The sequence below is a fragment of the Eumetopias jubatus genome, unplaced genomic scaffold (genome assembly GCF_037043125.1).
Source record: "Eumetopias jubatus isolate StellerSeaLion01/CBP00866 unplaced genomic scaffold, mEumJub1_p1.0 scaffold_11, whole genome shotgun sequence".
NCBI lineage: Eukaryota > Metazoa > Chordata > Mammalia > Carnivora > Otariidae > Eumetopias > Eumetopias jubatus.
This window is the reverse complement of record NW_028274817.1, coordinates 58358736-58377299: the sequence shown is the minus strand read 5'-3', so window position 1 is coordinate 58377299 and position 18564 is coordinate 58358736. Positions and strand designations below refer to the sequence as shown.

Sequence of the window (18564 nt, the reverse complement as noted above, 5' to 3'; positions counted from 1 at the left end):
ATTTGCATACCTGTTAACTTGATATGTCCTATTTCATCAAGCAGAATGCTGTAAATCAAAATTCACATTCAACAAGATGGAATAAAATATTTTTATATAAAACATTTACATAAAAATCATCATAAACTTTTAAAATAATATTTGATATACTGGAAAATATTTAAATGATTAATTTCAAATCAATGGGAAAATAAAATCAATGAGTATATTATAAAGATTACTTTTAATAAGTAAGTTTCATATAATTGTATAGTTCATATATATTTTCATGTAATTTTTAAATAAAATAAATAAAAGACTTAATGGAGAAAAAAGTAGTTATAGAAATACTGGTAACAGGGATTCATAAGAAGAATATAGCTTTACTTTTCTGGCTTCAGGTCTCTATATACAATTCCTAATTGGTGCAGATGATCCAAAGCAAGGGCCAGTTCTGCAAGGTAGAATTTCACATCTTCCTCTGTAAACAGAACCTAGAATACAATAATTTACCATTTGATCCTTTTTCCAATATTGAATTTTTAAAATTTACTTCATTAAAAACCAATAAACAGACAAATCTAGATAAGTAAAAAAAAAATAAAAGTAGATAGCTGAAAGTACTCTTTAAGAATCCTTCTCTTCAACATTAACTGTTTTAATGTAAATCTTCCTAAAGCATATTATGGAATTTACATATCCTCTACGCTGAAGAGTCAAATTAGCTTATGTGGAAAAAAGCTTTGTAATTTATGAAATGCTATGTGTGTAACCATGAGGTATAATTATTATAGGTTTAGGTCTATATTCATTCATAAGTGAGTGTTAAATTTACACACGAAATTAGGCACTACTCAACCATTAGATGTATTTTTTTTCCATTGGATGTAATTTTTAAGATTTATCAAAGGATTCTGATTGGCAAAACAAATAATTTGTCTAGAAATTGTTTATTTTCACTACAGAAATCTCTGAATTATTAGGAAAGTTCAAAATTTGAATGAAACATCATTAAATCTTATTACTGACTTGCACATTTAGAATTATGGCCATTGAATTACATAATACAGACTCTGGTTACTAGTAAAACTGGAGAGAATGAGCAGTTAAAGATAAATTTTGAAACTCTACCGACTTTTTATTAAAATGATCTATAGAAAAACAAAGATCATGCATTATCTAAATTTCAGGGAATTCATTTCAATATTATAATGGTACAGTTATAAAAACATAATTTTCACTTGATACTTTTTTATTAAGAATAAAAATATTTGATACTTTATTAGGAATAAAAATATTTGTTACTTATTTAACTTCTCAGGAAGGCTAATCAAAATTTTCATTTAAACCTAACACATAAGAAAATCATAAACAAAAATCTTTCTAACTCTAAAGAAGCTTTGTCCAGGTTACAGTTTTATGGCAAGCATATTATTTTGTCATGAAGCTGTCTCTGAAAAGCCTCATGATAGACACAAATAAGAAACTTACTAAGTAGCAATTATGTGCCAGTAACTTTACATTCATGTTATTACAACCTTTCAAACAACACTATGAGGTATATATTATCACCACCTTACATCTGGAGAAAGAGATTCAGAATCAGAATAGCTAGAATAACATAGCTAGTAAGAAGTAGGCCCACAATTTGAACTCAGGAATACTTATCTCTAAGAACTACCTCTTCCCAGAAGCCACTTCCATCATATGTTATGTTTCAACTAGTGCTTTCCTATTTACTAATCATCCTATCACCAATGAACCCATGAAATAAAATCATCTAAACCCTAGCACCTTGAGGTAAGCACTGCTAGTCTTTTGTTGTCTGCTCTTCAAATCATTTGTGTATGTATGAGTGCATGTTTGTTTTAACATATTTAAGATCACAGGATATATACTATTTAGTGGCTTCCTTTTTACCCATTTAATATTATAACATAAGCAGTCTCCCATATTTTTTAAATTTATTTATAGTTTTCAATAGCTGCACAATATCAACATACTAATTTACCATAATTTACCTAAAAGTTCAGTTGGATTATTTCCAGTTTTTCATTATTTAAATAACTCTGTAATATGCATATATATTTTTTATATTTATTTCCCCAAAAAGAATTCCTAAGAAATAAAACAGGAAATACTGGGTCTGTGAAAATAAATATTCCAAGATTTTAACATATAGAATAAGATTATTTTCCAAAAAGTTTACAATAAGTTCTACTCCCATCAGCAATTTATGAAAGCATTTGTCTTATACCACATCCACAATAGCACTGAATATTACTCTTCAAAAATATTTTTTAATTTGATACACAAAAATGCCAACAACTGTTTTAATTTAAATTTTGATTCCTAGGCTAAACATTTTTCCATGTCCTTTAGGACTTTCTATTTTGTAAGTAAATTATTTGTAATGTTTTTGCCTATTTTCCATTATTTACTTACTGTTTTTTTCAATTGGTATAAGCCCTTTAAATATTAAAAATGTTAGTTCTCCATCACATTACTTGTAAATATTTTCATCATTCTGTGCTTGTTTTTGATATTCAGGAATTCTTAATTTTATGTAGTCAAATTTATCTATCATTTCTGTATGATTTTCCTTCATTATTTTAATGATTAAGGAGAAACCTCCATTAAGTGGTCAACTGCAAATCTGGCTGCATTTTCTTTTAGGACAATTATTTTCCCAGATTTAACTCTTAAGTAAAATTTATCTTTGTATGGTAGAGATGAAAATTTAAAATGATATTCTTCTGAAATATCTAACTGATTTATCATATACTATTTATTGAACAGTCTCTTTGCCATTAACTTGTGATTCTCCTTTATCATAATAACATATGGTAAATCATATACACCTGAGTATTTGGGGGCTTTATAGTATGTGTTTAATCTTCTGTTGATATTATGATGTTCTGCTTATAGCAGCAGTTTTACAAAGTTTTAAACAAGAGGTAGGGCAAGACAAGGGTGTTATTTTCAAAATGTCTTAGTTTTTTTTTATTTGTTTACTTTTCTAGATAAGCTGGTAAAATTATTCTGTCACTTTCAAACAAACAAAAATTCCTATTGGGACTTTGCTTGAAGAAATTTTTAAACCTATAAATTAATTCTGGAAAAACTGGCAGCTTTATAATTATCACCATTCATCCAAATATATTTTCTTAATATTAGCAAAGTAAAACACGGCTTAAGAGTTTTGTATTTTTGTCTGTGTGTTGCGGGGGGAGGTATTTGGGGGAGAGAAATTTAGGGAGGTACCGTTCCCTTTGAAATATATACGACATACAATATTCTTTAACACATACAAAAATATACTTTTTAAAGTCTTTTACTAAGGCATGAAGAACATGACCTCATTTTGGATGACATAACAGGTTTTCGTGTGTATATACAAGTGAAATATAACCAAAAACAACTTCTTATTACTAAGCTGTCTATAGAAGTAACAAATCATTTACTAAAAGCCTGTTCAATGAATATACTAATTTATTGTCTTTTGGCAAATGCATTTAAAATGCTTGCTCTTACCTAATATTCCAGACTTAGGAATCAAAACTTACTGACTGCATCTCTGTGCTAGTATGGGTTTAGATAGTCCCACATCGAGAATGAAGGTCTGAAGAGTTTAAAAGAAAATTAGAAATGACTACAAGTAAAAATTTCTCAAACACATTCTTGAAAATTCTACACTATAACACAAGAAATCATGAATTCTGGGGCCCTGTTTCACTGCTGTCATTCTGTGTCTTGAGACAAGCTTTTAACAAGGTCCTTTATAACCCTCCTTGGAAGTGGGTCCTAGACAAACCCTACCATAAACTGAATTCTGTTCTATAATAAATAATATACCAAGATCACAGTCTATGTTCATGTATGGCATGTTCTACACTGGATGTAGACAGATACAAGCCATAGACCTTAGCCACTTAAGCACTGGCTAGCATACAGTTCCTTTTTCACAGCAAGTTCCAGAGCTCTGGGAATCAATAATAGCTCTCCCACACTCAACATCTTAATTCTGGAAGTGAGATGTTGAAACACTATCACCAAATTAAAATGCTATTCCCAGGCTGCCACTTTAAGACAAAATGAAGTAGACAAGGACAGGATATATTTCCTGCCTGAAACAACTAAAACACATTACAAAATCTACGAAATGACACTTTTCAAAACATTAGCCATCAGTCAACAAAGTACAATGAATACTGAAAAATGGGAAACAAACAAGGTAAGCCCTACAGCTGTCCTACCTTACTATCTAGAAAGAGTTTCCAAGCAGCTGTATAAGGAGGGTCAAGTCAGGCAGAGCCTATAAGACTCCCTGAGTTAACAAAAGGCTGGGGAGACAAGAAGGATATAATTCACAAGATAGCATATAGAAAGGAGAACTTGAGAGAGAGAGAGAGAGAGAGAGAGAACTATAGAGTTATGTAGAGGTCTCCCTCAAGCATTTACCAGAAAAATGCTTAGAACACAGGAGTGAGGAAATTATCCTGAGCTAGAAAACATTCAATGAAAGGATTAGAAGACTGTTCAATGGAACTTACACAGGGCCAGGAATACTTCCTGTTACCTCCAACCACAGCAGAAAACCTCATATTTCACAGGGTATTGGACAGAGTAATCCAAAGTGTTTTGCTTCAGAGTGGTGCAAAATTAGTCCCTGATTAAATGCTGTTCTGGTCCAGTTTAACAACCTGAAAAAATCAAACTAGTTTTATATTCCAAAACAAATCTCAATATTTGTAAGAATATAAAAATATGATCACCTAACAAGATAAATTTGAGAAAGTCTGCCATCCAAAAAAAAAAATTGCCAATCATGGATCTGAGGAAACTACTTGAGTCCAGGTAAGCCTAAGGGATTAAAAACAAGAATTCACAGAATTCACAAAGTAACAGGATAGGTCCTATTCTCAAAAGTGAGAGTGAAAAACTTCATAATTCACAGGGTACTGGTTTAGAGTACTAAGAGGGGTGATGTTTCAGTATTGGGAAAAATTAATTCTGGACTAAATTCTGCTCTGGGCCCACATAACAAAGCTTAAAAGCAAGATTCAAAAGGCTAACAGTATCCAAGACCAAAGCTAAATACTACTTATAAGAAAACAATAGGGGGTGCCTGGGTGGCTCAGTCAGTTAAGTGTCTGCCTTCAGCTCAGGTCAGGATCCCAGGACCCTGGGGTCAAGCCCCATGCCAGGCTCCCTGCTCAGTGGGGAGCCTGCTTCTCCCTCTCCCTCTGCCTGCCACTCCCCCTTCCTTGTGCTCTCTCACTCTCTCTCTCTCTATCAAATAAATAAATAAAATCTTTTTAAAAAACCAAAAAACAATAGTATACAGAATATAAGAAAAATAAATTCATAAGGCCTATCATCCAATAAAAATTTACCATGCAATTTCACTGCCATTGAAGCATGAAAGCAGACATAGACAATACTTAAAACAAAGGATGTGGCTGTGTTCGAATAAAACTGTATTAACAGAAATAAGCAACTGGCCATATTTGGCCTGAGACCACAGATTCCGACTCCTGAGTTACAAATTTATACTATAAACACTAAAATAACTACTAAAGTAACACAAAAAAGTGTTATAGATAAAAACAGTTAAATTAAAAATAAGGCAATAAAGGTGGGGGGGGGGGGTCCAAACAGTGCCATAGGAATATCCTGAACTCAACTCCTCCCATGGACACACAAAATCTATGGCTACATATGGAAAAGTTCCCTCTGAAAGAGACCTGAGGGGTGCCTGGGTGGCTCAGTCAGTTAAGCATCTGCTTTCAGCTCAGGTCATCATCCCAGTGTCCTGGGATTGAGCCCCACGTTGGGCTCCCCACTCCCTGCTCAATGGGGAGTCTTCTTCTCCCTCTGCCCCTCCCCCTGCTCATGCTGTCCCTCTCTGTGTGCTCTCTCTCAAATAAATAAATAAAATCTTTTAAAAAAGAAAGAGACCTGAAAACTAGCTAAACAGATTCTTCACAAGAAATGGTAGAAGGCCCACACATTTAGAGGCTACAGAGGTGGACTGAGGAACATAGGCCAGGGAACACACCTTTGTGCCCTCCGTCAGCCTTGCTACAGCTCATCAGTACCTTACAGAAAGGAACTTATACGCTCATATGAAGCTCTAATTTTTGCAACTATAGCCCAAGGACCCCCTCTAGATTGCCTGGTCTGGAGGCTAGCAGGGTTTACAACTGCAGTCCAAAGGGATGTATATATTGGCATGCTTTGAAACTCCTGCCAGAGGATCTGGCTTTCAATCAGCCTGAAACTAGGTGCTGACTGAGATCCTTCCATTTGGAACACTGACAGGTCTTGGCACATCATCAACAACTGGGACCTATAAAGAATAAATCAGGCCGCTTTGACAATAATGGTTTTGTTTTAAAGCTTTTATTTATTTATTTTGAGAAAGATAAAGACAAAGAGAGAGAGAGAAAGACAGAAAAGAGAGAGAGAGAGGTGAGAGGCAGAGAGAGAGGGAGAGAATCTCAAGCAGACTCTATGCTGAGTGCAGAGCTGGACATGGGGCTTGACCTCACAACTGTAAGATCATGACCTGAGCCAAAATCAGAGGAGTTGGAAACCTTACTGACTGAGCCACCCAGGCGCCCCAACAATCATGAAGGTTTAAGAGACAATCATGAGCTCAGGTATGGTTGAAAGATAAGATTCATCTCTTACACAAGACCACTCTTTCAAGACTGGGAGAAGTATATGTTTCACCTAATATATATAAAAACACAGGGGCGGAGCAAGATGGCGGAGGAGTAAGAGACCTAGATTTCCTCTAGTCTCAGGAATTCAGCTGAATAGGGATCAAACCATTCTGAACACCTACGAACTCAACAGGAGATCGAACAGGAGAGTAGCAACAACTCTCTGAACAGAGAAGCGACCACTTACTGGGCGTGCGGAGAAGTGAATCTGAGGCGATATTCGGGAGGATAGACGGCGGGGGAGGGGCCTCCGCCGGCCGCTTCTGGCAAGTGATAGAGCCGCGGAGCACAAAATCGGACCTTTTAGAAGTTGGCTCGGCAGAGGGACGTCGCTGCGGTGGCTAAGCGGGGGGTGGAATCCTCCCGGGACAGTGTGGTCTCAGGACCCTTGGGGTCACAGAAAGACCGGGGGTGCCTGAGTGCGCCAGAGCTCCCAGGTATCAGAGCGGGGAAGCCGGCTGCAGAGACGGAGCAGAGTCGCGGGCTCTCAGCTCGGGGTTGCCATAAACTGTGATCTGTGGCCCAGTTGGGGCACGGCTCCCCCAGCAGGGACCCAACAAGCAGCAGATCCGGGGAGACTCCCCTTCCTTCCCGGGGAGGAGCGGTGCGGGAACGCACTGCAGGGACCTGCTGGGTTTGGAGACTCCGTGCGGGGTCGGGTGCCAGAGATAGCAACGCTCAATCACAGGCTGGGTGAGCACGGAGTGCGGCCGGAGACCGGGGAACTGGAAGTGACTGCTTTTCTCTGGGGGCACACTGAGGAGCGGGGCCCCGAGTTCTCAGTTCCTCCAGGCGGAGATTGGGAGGCCACCATTTCTGCCCTGGTCCTCCAAAGCTGTACCGAGAGCTTGCAGGGAACAAAAGCTCCTGAGAGCAAACCAGAGCAGCTTGCTTAGCCCGGACCGACAAGGGCGGGGCAATTCCGCCTCCGGCAAAGACATTTGGAAACCACAGCAACAGGCCCCTCCCCCAGAAGATCAGCACAAACAGCCAGCAAGCCAAGACCAAGTTGATCGATCAAGGAGAATGGGAGAACTCCAGCGCTAGGGGAATACTGCACATAGATTCATGGCTTTTTTTTTTTTTACCATGATTCATTATTTCATCAAAGTTAATTTTTGTTGACTGTTTTTTTTATTTTTCTTTTTCACTTTTTCAACCATCTTATCAATCCCTTTTTAAAAAAAAACAAAAATTTTTTTTATTTTTCATTTTTAGAGTCATATTTTATCTCTTCATAGTAGTTACCCTTATTTTTGGCATATATATATATAAGTTGTTCTCTCTTTAAAATTTTGAGGTACAGTTTCTTCTAACAGATCAAAATATACCCTAAATCACTAGTGTATGGCTTTGTTCTAGTCTCCTGCCTGATCACATTCTCTCCCTTTTACCTTTTTTTTTCTTTTGTTTCTTAAATCTTCTTTCTTTTTTCAAACAACTTATCTTACCAAGTCCTTTTATAAAATCATTTATAATTTTCATCTTTACAGTCATCTTCCATCCCTTCACTGTATCAACCCTTATTTTGTACATATATGTCTTTCTTCCTTTAAAATTTTAGGAAGCACTTTTTTCTAACAGACCAAAATACACCCAAAATCTAGTGTGTGGCACTGATCTATGCACTAGCCAGATCATATTTGATCATATTCTGCTTTTTTTGTATTGTTTTGTTTTTGTTTTTATCTTTTTTTTTCTTTTTCTCTTTCTTTTTTCTTTCTTTCCCTTTCTTTTCCCCTGGTTTCAGGTCTTTTCTGATTTGTATACAGTATATTTGCTGGGGACGTTGTAAACCTGTTAGCATTTTCTTCTCTCATTCATTTATTCTCCTCTGGACAAAATGACAAGACGAAAGAAATCACCTCAGCAAAAAGAACATGAGATAGTACCGTCAGCCAGGGACCTACTCAATACGGACATTAGTACGATGTCGGACCTAGAGTTCAGAATCATGACTTTAAAGATACTAGCTGGGCTTGAAAAAAGCGTGGAAGTTATTAGAGAAACCCTTTCTGGAGAAATAAAAGAACTAAAATCTAACCAAATCGAAATCAAAAAGGCTATTGATGAGGTGCAATCAAAAATGGGGGCAATAACTGCTAGGATAAATGAGGCAGAAGAGAGAATCAGCGATATAGAAGACCAAATGATGGAAAATAAAGAGGCTGAGAAAAAGAGAGAGAAACAACTACAGGATCACAAGGGCAGAATTCGAGAGATAAGTGATACGATAAGATGAAACAACATTAGAATAATTGGGATCCCAGAAGAAGAAGAGAGAGAGGGGCAGAAGGTATATTGGAGCAAATTAGAGCAGAGAACTTCCCTAATGTGAGGAAGGAAACAGGCATTAAATCCAGGAGGCACAGAGAACCCCTTTCAAAATCAATAATAATAGGTCAACACCCCGACATCTAATAGTAAAACTTACGAGTCTCAGAGACAAAGAGAAAATCCTGAAAGCAGCTCGGGAGAAGAGATATGTAACCTACAATGGTAGAAACATTAGATTGGCAACAGACCTATCCACAGAGACCTGGGAGGCCAGAAAGGACTGGCAAGATATCTTCAGAGCACTAAACGAGAAAAATATGCAGCCAAGAATACTATATCCAGCTAGGCTATCACTGAAAATAGAAGGAGAGATAAAAACCTTCCAGAACAAACAAAAACTAAAGGAATTTGCAAACACGAAACCGGCCCTCCAAGAAATATTGAGAGGGGTCCTCTAAGCAAAGATAGAACCTAAAAGCAGAAAAGAGCAGAAACGAACACAGACAACAGACAGTTAACAGTCACCTTACAGGTAATACAATGGCACTAAATTCATACCTTTCAATAGTTACCCTGAATGTAAATGGGCTAAATGCCCCAATCAAAAGACACAGGCTATCAGATTGGATTAAAAAACAAGACCCATCAATATGCTGTCTGCAAGAGACTCATTTTAGACCCAAAGACACCCCCAGATTGAAAGTGAGGGGGTGGAAAACCATTTACCATGCTAATGGACACCAAAAGAAGGCTGGGGTGGCAATCCTTATATCAGACAAACTAGATTTTAAAACAAAGACTGTAATAAGAGATGAGGAAGGACACAATATCCTACTTAAAGGGTCTATCCAACAAGAAGATCTAACAATTGTAAATATCTATGCCCTGAACATGGGAGCGGCCAATTATATAAGGCAATTAATAACAAAAGCAAAGAAACACATTGACAACAATACAATAATAGTGGGGGACTTTAACACCCCCCTGACTGAAATGGACAGATCATCTAAGCAAAAGATCAACAAGGAAATAAAGACTTTAAATGACACACTGGACCAAATGGACTTCAAAGACATATTCAGAACATTCCATCCCAAAGCAACGGAATACACATTCTTCTCTAGTGCCCATGGAACATTCTCCAGAATTGATCACATCCTAGGTCACAAATCAGGTCTCAATCGGTACCAAAAGATTGGGATCATTCCCTGCATATTTTCAGACCACAATGCTTTGAAACTAGAACTCAACCACAAGAGGAAAGTCAGAAAGAACTCAAATACATGGAGGCTAAAGAGCATCCTACTAAAGAATGAATGGGTCAACCAAGAAATTAAAGAAGAATTAAAAAAATTCATGGAAACCAATGAAAATGAAAACACAACTGTTCAAAATCTTTGGGATACAGCAAAGGCAGTCCTGAGAGGAAAGTATATAGCAATACAAGCCTTTCTCAAGAAACAGGAAAGGTCTCAAATACACAACCTAACCCTACACCTAAAGGAGCTGGAGAAAGAACAGCAACTAAAGCCTAAACCCAGCAGGAGAAGAGAAACCATAAAGATCAGAGCAGAAATCAATGAACTAGAAACCAAAAGAACAGTAGAACAGATCAACGAAACTAGGAGCTGGTTCTTTGAAAGAATTAACAAGATTGATAAACCCCTGGCCAGACTGATCAAAAAGAAAAGAGAAATGACCCAAATCAACAAAATCATGAATGAAAGAGGAGAGATCACAACCAACACCAAAGAAATACAAACAATTATAAGAACATATTATGAGCAACTCTATGCCAGCAAATTAGATAACCTGGAAGAAATGGGTGCATTCCTAGAGATGTATCAACTACCAAAATTGAACCAGGAAGAAATAGAAAACCTGAACAGACCTATAACCACCAAGGAAATTGAAACAGTCATCAAAAATCTCCCAAGAAACAAAAGCCCAGGGCCAGATGGCTTCCCAGGGGAATTCTATCAGACATTTCAAGAAGAATTAATACCTATTCTCCTGAAACTGTTCCAAAAAATAGAAATGGAAGGGAAACTTCCAAACTCATTTTATGAGGCCAGCATTACCTGGATCCCAAAACCAGACAAAGACCCCATCAAAAAAGAGAATTACAGACCAATATCCTTGATGAACATGGATGCAAAAATTCTCACCAAAATACTAGCCAATAGGATCCAACAGTACATTAAAAGGATCATTCACCATGACCAAGTGGGATTTATTCCTGGGCTGCAAGGCTGGTTCAACATCCGCAAATCAATCAACGTGATACAATACATTAACAAAAGAAAGAGCAAGAATCATATGATCCTCTCAATAGATGCAGAAAAAGCATTTGACAAAGTACAACATCCTTTCTTGATCAAAACTCTTCAGACTATAGGGATAGAGGGTACATACCTCAATATCATAAAAGCCATCTATGAAAAATCTACAGCGAATATCATTCTCAATGGGGAAAGGCTGAGAGCTTTTCCCCTAAGGTCAGGAACGCGGCAGGGATGTCCACTCTCACCACTGCTATTCAACATAGTATTAGAAGTCCTAGCCACAGCAATCAGACAACAAAAAGAAATCAAAGGCATCCAAATCGGCAAAGAGGAAGTCAAACTCTCACTCTTTGCAGATGATATGATACTGTATGTGGAAAACCCAAAAGACTCCACCCCAAAACTGCTAGAACTCATACAGGAATTCAGGAAAGTAGCAGGATATAAAATCAATGCACAGAAATCAGTGGCATTCCTATACACCAACAACAAGACAGAAGAGAGACAAATCAAGGAGTCTATCCCATTTACAATTGCACCCAAAACCATTAGATACCTAGGAATAAATCTTACCAAAGAGGCAAAGGATCTGTACTCAGAAAACTATAAAATACTCATGAAAGAAATTGAAGAAGACACAAAGAAATGGAAAAACGTTCCATGCTCATGGATTGGGAGAATCAACATTGTGAAGATGTCAATGCTACCTAGAGCAATCTACACATTCAATGCAATCCCCATCAAAATACCATCCACTTTTTTTAAAGAAATGGAACAAATAATCCTAAAATTTGTATGGAACCAGAAGAGACCCAGAATAGCCAGAGGAATACTGAAAAAGAAAAGCAAAGTTGGCGGCATCACAATTCCGGACTTCCAGCTCTATTACAAAGCTGTCATCATCAAGACAGTATGGTACTGGCACAAAAACAGACACATAGATCAATGGAACAGAATCGAGAGCCCAGAAATGGACCCTCAACTCTATGGTCAACTTATTTTTGACAAAGCAGGAAAGAATGTCCAATGGCAAAAATTCAACAAATGAAACAAAACCTTCAACAAATGGTTTTGGGAAAGTTGGACAGCCACATGCAGAAGAATGAAACTGGACCATTTCCTTACACCACACACAAAAATAGACTCCAAATGGTTGAAAGACCTAAACGTGAGACAGGAGTCCATCAAAATCCTAAAGGAGAACACAGGTAGCAACCTTTTCGACCTTAGCCGCAGCAACTTCTTCCTAGAAACATCGCCAAAGGCACGGGAAGCCAGGGCAAAAATGAACTATTGGGATTTCATCAAGATAAAAAGCTTTTGCACAGCAAAAGAAACAGTCCACAAAACCAAAAGACAACCGACAGAATGGAAGAAAATATTTGCAAATGACATATCAGATAAAGGGCTAGTATCCAAAATCTATAAAGAACTTATCAAACTCAACACCCAAAGAACAAATAATCCAATCAAGAAATGGGCAGAAGACATGAACAGACATTTCTCCAAAGAAGACATCCAAATGGCCAACAGGCACATGAAAAAGTGCTCAACATCGCTCGGCATCAGGGAAATCCAAATCAAAACCTCAATGAGATACCACCTCACACTCGTCAGAATGGCTAAAATTAACAAGTCAGGGAACGACAGATGTTGGCGGGGATGTGGAGAAAGGGGAACCCTCCTACACTGTTGGTGGGAATGCAAGCTGGTGCAACCCCTCTGGAAAACAGTATGGAGGTTCCTCAAATAGTTGAAATTAGAGCTACCGTTCGATCCAGCAATTGCACTACTGGGTATTTACCACAAAGATACAAATGTAGGGATCCGAAGGGGTACGTGCACCCCAATGTTTATAGCAGCAATGTCCACAAGAGCCAAACTGTGGAAAGAGCCAAGATGCCCATCGACAGATGAATGGATAAAGAAGAGGTGGTATATATACACAATGGAATATTATGCAGCCATCAAAAGGAATGAGATCTTGCCATTTGCAACGACGTGGATGGAACTGGAGGGTGTTATGCTGAGTGAAATAAGTCAATCAGAGAAAGACATGTATCACATGACCTCACTGATATGAGGAATTCTTAATCTCAGGAAACAAACTGAGTGTTACTGGAGTGGTTGGGGGTGGGAGGGATGGGGTGGCTGGGTGATAGACATTGGGGAGGGTATGTGCTATGGTGAGCGCTGTGAATAGTGCAAGACTGTTGAATCACAGATCTGTACTTCTGAAACAAATAACGCAACATATTTAAAAAAAAAGAAAAAGAAGAAGATAACAGGAGAGGAAGAAAAGGGGAGTATGTCAGAGGGGGAGACGAACCATGAGAGATGATGGACTCTTAAAAAACAAACTGAGGGTTCTAGAGGGGAGGGGGTAGGGGGATGGGTTAGCCTGGTGATGGGTATTGAGGAGGGCACGTTCTGCATGGAGCACTGGGTGTTATGAACAAACAATGAATCATGGAACACTGCACCAAAAACTAATGATGTAATATATGGTGATTAACATAACAATAAAAAAATTAAAATATATATATATATATAAGAACACAGAAAGTCAAGCAAAATGAGGAAATAGAGGAATATGTTCCAAATGAAATAACAAGATAAAACCTCAGGAAAAAAACAAACCTCAATATAACATAGATAAGTAATTTACCCAATAAAGAGTTCAAAGTAATAGTTATAAAGATGCTCAACAAACTACAAAGAAAAATGGAAACACAGTGAAAACTTCAACAAAGAAATAGAAAATAGACGAAAGTACCAAACAAAAATCACAGAGCTGAAGGATAAAATAACTAAATTGAAAAATATACTAGAGGGTTTCAACAGCAGATTAGATGGAGCATAAGAAAGACTCAGTCATTTAGAAGACAGGGCAGTTGAACTCACCCAAAAAGAGCAGAAAAAATAAAAAAATAATTAAAAAAAGTGAAGACAGCTTTTGTGTCCTATGGACAACATAAAGCAGAATAACATTCACATTATAGGGGTCCTAGAAGAAAGAGAGAGGAGAGAGAGAAAATGGCAGAAAACTTATTTGAAGAAACAATAACTGAAAACTTCTCTAACCTGGAGAAGGAAACATGTAGATAAAGGAAGCCCACAGAGTTCCAAATAAGAAAAACCCCAAAAGATCCACACAAAGACACATAAGTAAAATTCCAGAAGTTAAAAATAAAGAGGTAATCTTAAAAGTATCAAGAGAAAAACAACTTGTTACACACAAGGGAACCCCATAGGACTATCAACATTATTTTTCAACAGAAACTTTGCAGGCCAGAAGAGAGTGGCATAATATATTCAAAGGGCTGAAAGGAAAAAAAAAAAAAAGAACCATACAAGAATAGTCTACCCAGTAAGATTAGCATTCAGAATTGAAGGAAAAATAAAGAACATTCCAGATTAGAAAAAGCAAAAGAGTTCATCACCACTAAACTGGCCTTATAAGAAATGTCAAGGGACTTCTTTAAGTAGAAAAAAAGGGTGTTAATTATTAACAAAAAAACATATGGAAGTATAAATCTCACTAGTCGAGGTAAACACAGGAGTCCTCCCCATTATTGGCAAGAGATATGTTCCAACACACTCCTGAAACTGAAGGTAGTACCAAACCTTATACACACTATGTTTATTCAGTACATACATATCTATAATAAAGTTTAACTTAATTTTAGCATAGTAAGAGATTAGCAACAATAACTTATAATGAAAAAGAATAATTATAGCATTATACTGTAATAAAAGTTACATGAATGCAGTCTCTGTCTCTGTCAAAATAATTACTATACTGCACTCACCCTTCTTCTTGTGCTGATTTGAGATGATAAAATGCCTAAGTGATGAGATGAATGAAAGGGAATAAAATAGGCATTATGCCATAGCATTAGCCTACCGATCTTTTGAGGATATGTCTTAAGTAGGATAATCTGCCTCTGGACCATGGGTTCCCATTGGTAAATGAAACCAAACAAAGAAAAACTGTGGGCATGAGGGACTATTGTATATAATAAAGGTGGGTTAATTGTTTACAACAGTAGTGTGAAGAATAAAAGATGCAAGTAGTAAAAATAAAGATAAATACAATAATCAGTTAAGGGATACACAAAATAAAGATGTAAAATGTTACATCAAAAACATAAAATGTGGCAGAGGGAGTAAAAAAATGCATAAAATATATATGTATAGAGAGAGGGAAAGAGAAGAAGAAAGAGGAAGACAGGGAGAAAGAGGAGAGAAGGAAAATGAGGGAGAGAGAGGGAGAAAGAGGGAGAGATAGAGGCTGTTATATGTGAGCCCCATGGTAACCAAAAAGCAAAAACCTATAGTAGATAAAAAAGATAATAACAAAGGAATCTAAGTGTTACACTGAAGAAAGTCATCAAACCACAAAGGAAGAGTGCAGAAGAAAGAAAAAGAAACAATAAAACAGCTAGAAAATGATTAGCAAAATGGCAGAAGTACCATACCTATCAATAATTATTTAAATGTAAATGGACTTATTTTTTAAATCAAAGGACACAGAGTGGCTGAATAAATATAAAACAAGACCCATCTATATGCTGTCTACAAGAGACTCATTTTAAACATAAGGACACACAAACACATACACACACAGTCTAAGGACACACAGACTAAAAGTAAAGGCATGGACAAATAACAAAATGATAATAAATGCATAGCTACCAATAATTACTTTGAATGTAAATGAACTAAATGCTCAAATAAAAAGGCAAAGGATGATAGGGGGAATAAAAAAAACAACTATCTAAATACTCCCCACAATAGACTCTTTCAAATCTCAAGACACCTACAGACTGAAAATGAGAGGATAGAGAAACACTTACCATGCAAATAGATGTCAAAAGAAAGCTGGGATAGCAAGATATATATTAAACAAAAAAGACTTGAAAACAGTATAACAACAGACAAAGACACTATATAATAATAAAGGGGACAATCCACCAAGAAGATATAACAATTTTAAATATTTATGCACCAAAATGGGAGCACCCAAATACATAAAACAGTTAAAAACAATTTAATAGTAATGCAACAACAGCAGGGGACTTTAACACCCCACTGACATTGATTGAAAAATCATCCAAACAAAACCAACCAGGAAACTGGCTTTGAATGACACACTGATTCAGATGGATATAACAAATATATTCAAAACATTCCAAACTGAAACAGCAGATTACACATTCTTTTTCAAGTACACATGGAATATTCTCTAGAATAGATCACATATTAGGCCACAAAACCAGTCTCAACAAATTCAAAAAGATCGAAGTCATACCATACATCTTTTCTGACTACAACACTATGAAACTAGAAATCAACCACAAGAAAAATCGGGAAAGAGCATGAAAACATGGAGGTTAAATAACATGCTACTAAATAATGAATGGAACAACCAAGAAATTCAAGAAAATTCAAAAATTACATGGAAACAAATGAAAATGAAAACAATGATCCAAAATCTTTGGGATGCAGCAAAAGCAGGTATAGGAGGGAACATAATAGCAATACAGGCCTACCAGAAAAAGCATAAACACAGAAACACCTTGGGTGACAAAGCTGCAAAACAGGCTGCCTAACCTGCTTACACAAAGAACCACACACCTGAGCTTTGCTGGTCCTGCCCCTCACAGTTAAGTTAGACACAGCCCCAGAGAAGAGGGCTCCTTCCCCAGAAGACCAGCAGAAACACCTGTCCACACCACGTCTCCCAACCAGAGAGCTCTGCAAGGCTTCAGTTCTAGTGGAAGTGCCATCAGGACTCATTTATCAAGCTGACCAAAGTAAACCTAGTTAAAATTCACCACACTCTGCCCAAGGATGAAACACTGCCCACTGCAGACAAGGAGAGACTCTCCAAATGACTGGACTGAAGGACAGAGTGCTAGAACACAGCAACAGAGTACATGTAGCACACACCAGATACACTCCCTGAAGCACCAGGCCCTGGGCACTATATGACCTCTGTTGCACAAAGCCATTACTCTTAGAAGCAGGACAAATAACAACTTTTTCTAACACAGAACACAGAGATGTAGAAAAAATTCCAAGATGGAAGAATTCATCCCAATGAAACAACAGGAAAAGGTCAAAGTCAGAGATCTCAGTAAAGCAATTATAAGTAACATGACTGATGGAGAATTTAAAGCAACAATTTTAAGGATACTCGCTGGATATGAGAAAAGAATGTAAGACATCAGGGAGGTCCTTGCTGCAGAGATAAGAGTCAAAAAACAGTCAGAAATGAAAAATGCAATAACTGAGATTTGAAACAGACTGGATGCAATGAAATCAAGCATGAAAGAAGCAGAGGAACACTTTAGTGATATGGAAGATAAAATAATGGAAAACTATCAAACTGAACAAAAGAAAGAAAGAATTATGGAACATGAGTATAGACTTAGGGAATTCACTGATGCCATCAAATGTAATTACTTTATATCATAGGAGTCCCAGGAGAAGAAGAGAGAGAGAAAAGGGGACAGAAAATTTATTTCATAAAATAATAGCTGAAAACATCACTAATCTGTGAAAAGAAACAGATATCCAGATCCAGGAGGCACAGTGAACTACCAACAAAATCAACAAAAGCAGGCCAATATCAAGACATACTGTAATTATATTTCCAAAACATAGTGATAAAGAAAAAAAATCATAAAAGCAGCAAGACAAAAAGAGTCCTCAACTCACAAGGAAAGACCCCTAAGGCTAGCTGCAGATCTCTCAACAGAAACATGGCAATCCAGAAGGGAGAGACATGATATATTCAAAGTTGTGAGTGGGGGAAAAATGTGAAGCCAAGAAAACTCTATCCATTCAGGTTATCACTAAGAATAGAGGGAGAGATAAAGAGTGTCCTACACAAAAACTAAAGGACACTGTGACCACTAAATCAGCCCTGTAAGAAATATTAAGGGCTGTTGGAATAGAAAAGAAAGACAAGGTGACAAAGACAAGAATGGAACACAGAAAATCTCCAGAAACAATGAGAAAACAAGTAATAAAATGGCACTAAATACGTATCTATCGGTAATTACTATGAATGTAAATGGATTAAAACTGTAATCAAAAGGCATAGGGTGTCAGGGAAGGAGGAAAAGATGGCGGAGGAGTAGGGACCAGTCCCCTGAATTGAGCTGGATATCTACCAGACGACTCTGAACATTGATGAAATCAGCCTGAGATGTAAGAAGATATATCTGGATCTCTACAAACAATATCAAAGGTGGTTGGTTTCGAGGTTATGAAGCTGGGAG

General features: G+C 37.1%; 1 protein-coding gene across 2 annotated transcripts in view; it reads right to left on the bottom strand.

Annotated features, from left to right (window-relative positions):
- The window catches only part of RPS6KA6 (ribosomal protein S6 kinase A6), a 198415-nt gene that overhangs the window by 77461 nt on the left and 102390 nt on the right, over positions 1–18564 (bottom strand). For both annotated transcript variants that reach the window (XM_088028978.1, XM_028101479.2), the window contains exons 7-8: positions 367–473; positions 11–48 (exon numbers count right to left, since the gene is read on the bottom strand). In XM_088028978.1, coding sequence (XP_087885104.1) covers positions 11–48; positions 367–473 — 145 coding nt within the window. The remainder of the gene's footprint in view (positions 1–10; positions 49–366; positions 474–18564) is intronic.